We start from the raw sequence: 10,483 nt of genomic DNA, 5'->3' as shown, positions 1-10,483 counted from the left end.
GTTATTTTTTTAAAGTGAGTGAATTGGGAACTCTGGGAACTATGCTACTTATTATGTGACAGATGATTATCTGATTATTAGGACAAGGAAACAAAATATGAACCATGAAGTTATGATGTATTTAAAAGCAGGAACAAAGTAAGCTCATAATAATAATAATTCATGGCATACATGAAGTACTTTTTTCTAGCCCCTAAGCTAAGCAGAATTTTCCTAGATTTTATAAATTTTCCTTATACTTTTAATGTCTTAAATCTTTTTTTCTTAATCAATTTTTATCTTTAATATTTATTTGGCAAATAATATTACCTCACATAAATCAATGTGCAAATTTTACCAAAATTAGAGTGGAACTAATAAAAGAGAAAAAATAATATTAGCTAGTATACAACATGGATATAGATTTCTAAATCATGGCCTAAGTAAGGTAAAATTCCTCAGAAAGTGTCATTCCTAAGCTCACATTTGCTTTTTTTTTAGAAATGTTTTATAAAAATTTGAGTTTTGATATTGCCTTTTCCTTAAGTAATAACTGTAATTAGAAAAGTTCTACTCCCATGAAATTGGTCTTTTTGTTTGTTTGTTTGCATCAGAGATTGAACCCACACGTGTTAAGCACACATCCCCAGCCTTTTTTAATTTTGTATTTTGAGATTAATTTGTGGCTTTGAACTTTTGATAGTACATCCCCAGCCTCCTGAGCCACTGGAATTATAGGTGTGCATGACATTGAAAAAACATGAAATTGTTTTTAAAGTCATAGTTTTATTAATTTTTCTTGTGAAAGCCAGCATAAAAAAGTAATATAGTTCAGGTAATAATAAATATAATAAATTTATTTATAAGCAAAAGCTAGCAATAATATTAAATCTATTTCTAATTTGCTATCATGATCATGAATATTACTCAATTTTTAAATCATATATATTTTAAGTAAGTTGTGAATTAAATTTCAAATGTTCAGTACAAAAATTCATCCTCCTCTTCCACCTTGTTTAACCTATATTGTTTATATATTATTTCTTCCTGTAACCTATATGTCTGTTTACCCTATTTAAAAAACAACTACAACAGTAATCATTTAAAACACAGTATTTTTGATCTCTAGAACTACCAAAAGGCAAAAAGGGGTATACATATACACATACAGACACACCTATATGTACACACATTTGTAAGAACATATATGTGTATGCATATATTTGTATAAACACATACATGAATTACTAACTCAAGAAACACAATGTCTTATTCTGTTCAAATATATGTGCAGTGATTATCATTAGCATGTATATACTTGAAGTATATAAATTCATATATAAAGAGACTTTAGACCTATTTTTGTAGTGTATCATACAAAAATGCATCAAATCATTCCACAATAATTTTTGTGTGTGAGTTCATAAAGGACTTGATATATAAGTACATTAAATTAATCCCAAAAAGCATTAAAAAGTTGTTTTTCTTAGAAGAGATAAGAAAGCAGAGACTAACTAAACAGCAATGGTTTTGGCTTTATAGTTAAAATCATGCACCTGAATTAGTTGTAAATCATGTTTAGATTGATGATTTTGAGGCAAATATCTTCCTCACAATGTCTTTAATTGCTTGTTTCACCTGCTGGTTCCTTAGAGTGTAAATAAATGGATTCAGCATAGGAGCGACAGAGGTGTTGAGCATAGCCACCCCTTTTGTTAAAGCAACTCCTTCCTTTGCTGATGTTTTCACATACATGAAGATGCAGCTTCCATATGAGATGGAGACAACAATCATGTGTGAGGAACAGGTTGAGAAGGCCTTTGTTCTTTGTTGAGCTGAGGGAATTCTTAGAATTGTTCTGAGGATGTAAGCGTAGGAGAGAATTATTAGTGTCAATGTGGTCAGGAGAGTGAACAAAGCTAAAATAAAACTCAAGAGCTCTAGAGTACTGGTGTCTGTGCAAGAGATTTGCAGCAAAGGAGCAGAGTCACAGGTGAAGTGGTCAATGACATTGGAATCACAGAAATCTAACTGCAAGCCCATGGTCAGTGGTGGAAAAATGACCAAGAAACCAGCCAGCCAAGAGATGATGATGAGCTGGAAACAGATCTTGTTACTCATGATGGTAGTGTAATGCAGAGGCTTGCAGATAGCCACATAGCGATCATAGGACATAGAGGCCAGGAGGAAAAATTCTGTTGAGCCCAGGAAGATAAAGAAAAATAGTTGAGCTGCACAAGCATTGTAGGAAATCGACTTGTCCCCAGTTAGGATGCTGATCAAAAACCTAGGGTTACAGACAGAAGTAAATGAAATTTCTAGGAAGGAGAAATTCCTGAGGAAGAAATACATGGGGGTCTTCAGGTGGGAATCCAGCAGGGTAAGGGTGATGATAGTTAGATTTCCAGTAACACTCAGCACATAGGTGAGAAATAAAAAGAAGAAAATCACAACCTGTAGCTCTGGATCATCTGTTAGACCCAGGAGGATGAAGTCTGTTACTGATGTTCTATTTTTCATTTCCAATGAGTGGTTTAAGGTAGATTTTACTGATAAAATGTATCTGGAAAACAATAAAGTATGAATCAGAAGGGAAGCACAAATGTTTGCATATGTGTTTTGAAGTAATTTTTTTTTTTTGCATTTTGATATGAAACACTGGGGACTTTGGTTGTGTGTATATATTTCTCACTTTTATTTTTCAATCATACCTATATATATTTATTTTTAATATGACTCCTATATTTTACTCTGTCTCTACATTTACATTTATTATTGAGAAATAAATTATTGGACACCAACTGTCAAATGTTTCATTATTAACTAAAATATAAGGGGTACTGTGCCTTTATTACATTATCTTTTCTAGGATTAAAAATTCTTATTTGATCATGCAACATGTGATCAACATAACTTTCTAAGGAAAGTTCTAAATATTTTTTTTGAGAAGTAGCCACTACTAACTTCACTAGTATTTTTTTTCTTGACATTCACACACACACACACACACACACACACACACACACACAAAGAACCTGGATAATTGATTCTAATTAATATTTTGAACTTTTAAACAAAGGTCTGTGTAAATAGTATCCCATTTTCTCCAGTCCAAATACAATCTATTTCTAGATATTATTGGAAATTTTAGAACCTCTAACTTAATTCTTGATTTAAAAAACAACATATACCATTAATTAATGGTATATTTCATAATTGCTAAAATATTTTTAAAAATCTAATTAAGCATCAAAGAGTCTGGTCAGAAAATTTTAATGTTCTATATGAATAGTTCACAAATAGCACTCAAACTTGAAATATATAAATGCTTTCCATAAATTAATTAGAACTATCTTGAACATTAAGACCACTAACATGTGATAGGTCTCCTAAAATAAAAATGTACAAATATTAAGGAAGGTGTGGTGTGTTCTACATATTTCAGTCAGTTGCTAGAAAATTATTACAATATATTTTTAAATATCAATTTATTAAGTTAACTACTAAATGTATGTGTATGTATTATATATATATATATATCTATATATATATATCTATATATCTATATATATATAAATATATATAAATAAGCACACCAGATCAAACATTATGAAATAAATAAGATAGAATAAATAGAAGTTGAAACATAGATAAAATAACTTAAAATTACTTGCCTCTTATCAAATATTGATTGCAAAACTTAAGTGTTGAATACAAAATAATATTCTCAATTTGCTTAAATCAAAAGTCATGCAACTGTTCAAAATATATTTTGCTCTCTCCTTCCATAAAACTGCAAGTTCCCTCACAAATTCTTTGATGCTTCATTTTGAAACACCCAGTAAAATATTTTATTTTTAGCTTTTAATCATCATTTAATATCTGGAGGCCTGACATATTCCATTCTACCCAGTAAAATATTTTATTTTTATCTTTTAATCATCATTTAATACTTGGAGGCCTGACATATTCCAATCATCTACCTTAGGATCATATCTTTATATGAAATTTCTGCCATTATAAATGATAAAAATTCTAGAGTTAGTTTTGATATTTCTCAGAGGGCCAAATTCATTATTTTCCCCTAGGAATAAAGTAAAAATAGCACCGCCAGTGTACTTTGTTTTACATAATTTCAGAAAAAAAAATTGAGGCAAATAAATGCTTAATTACTTTTGCGGTAAATAATAGGGCCCTAATTGATCTGTGTACTTTATCCATTTTAGCAATCATATTTTAATTGTGTGATTATGGTACCTATGTCCCAGGAGAAGTCTGAGGAAATTATCCAGCAAAATGTTAACTGGCTATTTGGGGAAGGGTGAATCCCAGGAAAAATTAAAAAAAAATATCTTCTGATGTTCACTTTCATACTTTGCAAGTATTATCCTTAAGGTTGAGGGAAATCAGCTTAAAATATAAAAATTAAAAAGTGAGAGGTCTATTAAGAAAAAAGTCCTGAAAAAATAATATATGGAACACTTTCAAAAAATTACTGGAGGTTATTATAGCAGCTGAAATTTGCATAGACTATTGCTCCTTTCATTAGTTAAGCTAAGTTATAAGTGTTCATCTAAAATTGGAAGTAACTTTTACATTTATTATTATTTCCAAGAAGATCAACATAGAATTGTGTGCATCTGATATGCAGAACTAAGAAAGAGTGGGGCAGAAATGATATTTGAACAAACACTGAGAAACTTCCCAATTTTGATGAAAGACATATGTCGACAAACCGAAGAACCTAAAGAGACTTCAGGTGGGATAAGCTCAAAAATAATTATATGAAGCCACATTAAAAATTAATTTATTGAAAGACAAAAACAAAAAGAACACTTTTGGAGCAGCACAGGAATTCAAAGCAATCCTTGGTGAGCCTATCACCTAATTTCTCACTAAAAACCACAAAGGCAGCAGACCTTCTTTTCTCCATACCCTTACCAACACTTGTTATCTCTTTGTTCATGTCTTACTCATATAGTAATTTAAGCAAGGTATAATGTAATATCTTACTGTGGTTTTTAATTGCATTTCCATGATGTTTGGTGATGATGAGAAACTTTTGGCCATTTGTATGTATTATTTGAAAAAAAAAATGTCTATTTAAGTCTTTGTCCTTAAAAAAACGGAGTTTTTCTTTTCTATTGTGTTGTAGGAGTTTCTTAATATTTTGGATATTAGCCCCTTTTCATCTATATGGTTTGTAAATAATTTTTCTTCCATTATTCACATTGCTCTTTCATACTACTGGTTATATATTTTGCTGTTTATAATATATAGCTTAATATAGTATCATTTGTTTTTGTTTTTATAGATATATTTTTGGTGTCATCTCAAAAAAATTAACAAGACCAAGGTCAAGGAGACTTTTCTTTGTTTTCTTCTGGGAGTTTTAGGGTTTCAGATCTTATGTTTACATCCTTAATCCATTTCAAAATTTTTATAAGGTGTATAAATAAAGATACAATTTTATTTTTTTGCATGTATATATTTAGTTTTCCCATTTATTAAGGAGACTTTGTCTCATTGTACATTATTTGTGAGCTTAACTAAGATTAGTTGACCATATTTGTGGGGTTTTTTTCTCTATTTTGTTTGATTCTTCTATGTGTTTTTTTTTTTAATTCCAGAACTATACTCTTTTGAAAGCTATTGTTCCATAACATAGTCCTAAATTAAGTGATACCTAATTTTCTTCCTTCTCTTTGATTGGCTTGGCTATTTGAGTATTGAGGGTCCAATACCTATTTGAGAATTTTTAAATCTTGTATATTAAAAATGTCATTAGTATTTGGATGAGAATAGCATTAAATCTATAGTTCACTTGGATAGTATAGATATTTTATCAGTAAGAATTCTTCTAGTGGAAAAGAACAAAAAATTTTCCATGTGTTTGCAACTGCAATTGTTTTCATGAATATCCCATAGTTTTTTTTCTAATATTTTTTTAGTTGTTAATAGACCTTTATTTAATTTATGTATATATGGTGCTGAGAATCAAACCTAGTGCCTCACACGTGCCAGGCAAGTGTGCTACCACTGAGCCACAACCCCAGCCCTCCCAAACTTTTATAAGATGTAAAAACTTATCTGGGAAATATTCATAGCAAGCATGAGGGGAAAATGAGTATTTGTCTTCTCATTCTGAATATTTGCAAACTTTGCTTCACTTTTTTTTAATGTTTTAGCATTGCCCAACTGTATCTGGAGCCAAAAAAATCTCTGAATCAATTCATACATGGGGTGGAGTGGCATTTTTTTGAGGTCATTTACGTGAATATTAACTTCACCTTTGAGTAAAATTTCAATTACTCATTTAATATGTATTTTCTTTAAGGTTTTGATATAGTTAGTGTCATAACTGTGTTAAATATTTTTTTTATTTTCCATTGATGATTCATGGCACATAGTATACGTTTTGAGGTATTTTAAGTATATTTCTCATCTAGTCCATTTAAAAGATAACATCATACATTATATATCAAAGTTTCTTTATAATTCGATATCTTTGTACTTCTTTTGTACTAGTGTCTTCTTAATACTATTGACTCATTATATTAAGTTTTATATGTGTTTATATCTTATGGAGACTTTGATATATCATGAAGGGAATAATTTTTCCATCATTTTATAATTTACAAATATTCACAAGTATATAATTCTTTAAATGAAGTTTAGAATAAAATATTAATAAAACACTGTAAATATTTTGATTGCCAGGTCTTTGAACTATTTATATTTTCAATAGTTCACAGATAAAATATATATTCAGGTAATATGATGCTACATCAATGTTTGCTTACTGATAATTTTTCCCCAAAAAAATTCAAAATTGTTTTAATTTCTTATTGGACCACTATAATTATATAATAAGGGCATTAATTATGACATATTTATACATACACATAACATAATGTGATCAATTTTATTCTCCAGTACCTCTGTTCCTTTATCCCTCTCCCGATTTCCTCCCTTTATTTGTTTCACTTTCATTTTCATAATATCCTCCATCCTTTTTCCGTTTTTTTCTCCCGAGCTTCCACATATGAAAACAAACAAAAACAACACAACAAACAAAAACAACTTGATGAGTTTGTCTTATTTCACTTAACCTAATGTTCTCAAGTTCCATTCATTTTCTTACAAATGACATAATTTCATTTTTTGTGGTTGAATATCTTTACTTATTTTATCTTATGTGGTGCTGAGAACTGAATCCAGTGCCTCACACATGCTAGGAAAGCGCTTTACCTCTAAGCCACAACCCCAGCCCCCCACATATTCTTTATTCATTCATTAACTGATGGATATATAGGCTCTCTACATAACTTGGCTATTGTGAACTGGGCTGCTATAAGCCTTCATACATATATCTGTAATGGTCAATGTGAATTATCAACTTGATTGTCTTAAGAGCTGTCAAAGAGTAAGAGGTTTATAAGTGTGTCAATGAGGGTGTGTCTAGAAATGATTGGCATGTGGGCTAGCCAACCAAAATGGAGACCCTCCCTAAATGTGGGCAACATGATACAATAGGGTGAAGGCTTGGATGGAATAAAAGTTGGAAGAATAAGTAAGCAGAGCAGATGCAAGCTCAATTCTTCTTGAACAGGTTCTTTGCTACTGCAATCATCTGAGGATATCAGACTCTTGCTTCTACACTTTTCCAAAGTATACTCTGCCAGTGATTCTCCAGGGAGTTTCCAGAAGCCTTTGGTCACAGACTGGGGTAGAATTGTTGATCCCTGTTGTTCTGAGGCTTCAGCCTGGTGGACTGTACAGCTACTGTTTCTTCCAGCTCTCCAGCATGCAGACAGTCATTGTGGACTATCCAGCTTCTGGTCATTTAAGCCAACCTAGTAAATCCCCTTAGTTATGCTTCCTATTGATTCTGTTCCTCCAAAGAACCCTGACTAATACATTTCTCCACAGCAAGTGTACTAATTTACAATTCTACCAGCAGTGGAATAATAAGTGCCAGCATTTATTATTACTATTTGTATTTGTGATAATTGCCATTCCAACTGGCATCAGTTCATATCTCAGTGTAGCTTTGATTTGCTCCCTGATTGCTAAGGCTGTTGAACATTTTTTTTTTTCATATATTTCTTACCATTTGTTTCTTCTTGTGGGAAATTTCTTATTTAGTTCATTTGGCCATGTGTTGATTGGGTTATTTTTATTTTAGTTTTTAATGTTAAGTTTTTTGAGTTTTTTAAAGTATATATTCTAAATATAATCCCCTGTCAGAAGAGTAGATAGCAAACATTTTGTGTAGGTATCCATTCTCTTATTTACTTTGCTGTGCAGAAGCTTTTAAACTTGATGTCATCCCATTAGTTAATTATTGGTATTATTTCCTGAGCTTTAGATCCTAATGAGAAAGTTATTGCCCACACTTAAATGTTGGACTGTTTCTCCTATTTTCTTCTATCAACTGCAAAGTATCTGGTCTAATTTCCAGGGTTAAGGTCCATTTTGAGATTATTTCATATGGATATCCAGTTTACCCAGTACCATTTGTCAAAATGGGCTATCTTTTCTCCAGCCTATGTTTTTTGGTGTCTTTGTCAAGAATCAGATGGCTTTATTTGTGTAGGGTTAGTTTTGTGTCTTCTATTCCATGGTTTACGTGTCGGTTTTAATGTAAATACCATGCTGCTTTTGTTACTGCACTTCTGCATTATATGCCTACAGTATTGCACTCTTTCTTATTAATTGCTTTGGCTGTTCTGTGTCTTTTATTTTTCCATCTGGATTTTAGGACTGTTTTTAACTAATTGTGTAAAGGTTGTTATTAATATCTTGATGGGGATTGCATTGAATCTATAGATCACTTGTGGTAAGGTGATGTTTTTAGCAATATTAATTCTAGCTAGACAAGAACATAGTACATATTTTCAACTTCTAATATTGTCTTCAATTTTTTAGTCAGTATTCTATAGTTGTCACTGTAGAGATCTTTCACTTTTTTAGACTTAAACATAAGAATTTTATTTTTATTATTTGAAGCTATTGTGAAAGGAATTATTTTCTGATTTCTTTTTCAGTGAATTCATTATTGATTTTTGTATGTGGGTTTGTACTACACTACTCTGCTGAATTTGTATATTAGTTCAAAGAGTATTTTGATAGAGTTTTTTTGTAACTTTTAAGTATCAGATATATCATCTACAAGGCTTGATAATTTGGCTTCTTGTTTTTCTATATGTATCCATTCATTTCCTTTTTATACCTAATTGAACTGGCTAAAATTTCAAATATTATATTGAGTAAGATTGTTGATAGTGCACATCTTTGATTTATTCCTGATTTTAGAAAAAGTGTTTTTAGTTTTATCCCATTCTATATGATGTTGGCTCTGGGTTTGTCCACATATCCTTATGATCTTAAGCCAATCTCCTCTTTTATAATTTCTTCAATTTTGTGGTCATGAATGCTGCTTGTTGAATTTTGTTGAAGGATTTTGCCACATCTATTGAAATAATGAAGACATTTTTGTAAACATAATCCAAGTGGTGAATTATATTTATTGATTTGCATATATTGAATATATTGCATATATTGATTTGCATATATTGCTTCCATAGCATAAAACTAACTTGATTTATGATTGTGATTTTTGATATTTTGTTAAACATAGTTGCTCTTTATTAAGTATTTTTGCAGCTACACCCATAAGTGACATTAGTCTGTAATTTTATTTCCTTGATGTGTCCTTATCTAGTTTAGGTATAAGGGGAATACAGGGCTCAGAAAATGAATTTGGAAGTGATTCATCTCTGTTTCTATTTCATGAAATAATTTTAGGAGTCTTGGCAGTAATTCTTCTTTAAAAGCTTGAGAGAGTTCACCAGATAATCCATTTGATTGTGGACTTTTCTTTGTTGGAAGGCTTTTTATTACTGCTTCAATCTCATTGCTTGTTCTTGTTTGGTTTAGTGTTTTTTTTAATATCTTGTTAGTTTATATCCTCTTGGTGATTCATATATAAGTAAAAATTTATCCATTTCTTTCAGCTTTCTGATTTACTTAAGTACAATTTCCAATACAGACCCTAGTTTTCTCTGGATTTTTGTAGTGTCTGTGGTTGTGTCTCCTCTTATATTTCTACTTCTATTAATTTGGATCTTGTCTCCTTTTTATTAGTTTGCTTAAGGGCTTTTCAATCTTATTCATCATTTCAAAGAATCAACACTTCCTTTTACTGATATTTTATATTTTTTAATTCTCTATTTCATTAATTTCAGTTTTGATCTTAATTATTTTCTTTTACTGCTTTTGATATTTTTTCTTTATTTTCTAGAATCTTGATATGCATCATTAGATTACTTATTTATTCATTCTTTATTTGGGACCTTTCTTATTTTATATAGGCACTCACTGCCACCAACTTTTTTTTTTTTTTTCGTAGAGCCACCTGCACAGTGCCATAGAGATTTTGATATGTTGAGCCTATATTCTCATATTATTATAAAGCTCCTTAAATTTCTGACCTCATTCC

General features: G+C 30.6%; 1 protein-coding gene across 1 annotated transcript; it reads right to left on the bottom strand.

The window, feature by feature from the left end:
* Positions 1–1,557: 1,557 nt before the first annotated feature.
* On the bottom strand, positions 1,558–2,499 carry LOC113177440 (olfactory receptor 6C76). Its single transcript, XM_026381970.2, has one exon. The coding sequence runs from the start codon at positions 2,497–2,499 to the stop codon at positions 1,558–1,560; it is 942 nt and encodes a 313-aa protein (XP_026237755.2).
* Between the last annotated feature and the right edge of the window lie 7,984 nt (positions 2,500–10,483).

Source organism: Urocitellus parryii, chromosome 5, assembly GCF_045843805.1.
Source record: "Urocitellus parryii isolate mUroPar1 chromosome 5, mUroPar1.hap1, whole genome shotgun sequence".
In the NCBI taxonomy this organism is placed as follows: domain Eukaryota; kingdom Metazoa; phylum Chordata; class Mammalia; order Rodentia; family Sciuridae; genus Urocitellus; species Urocitellus parryii.
Note: the sequence above shows the minus strand (reverse complement) of the source record. Positions and strands in the feature narration are given on the sequence as shown.

Bases quoted from the DNA above. Each gene is read 5' to 3' on its own strand.
- LOC113177440 (XM_026381970.2), bottom strand. From the start codon at position 2,499: ATGAAAAATAGAACATCAGTAACAGACTTCATCCTCCTGGGTCTAACA.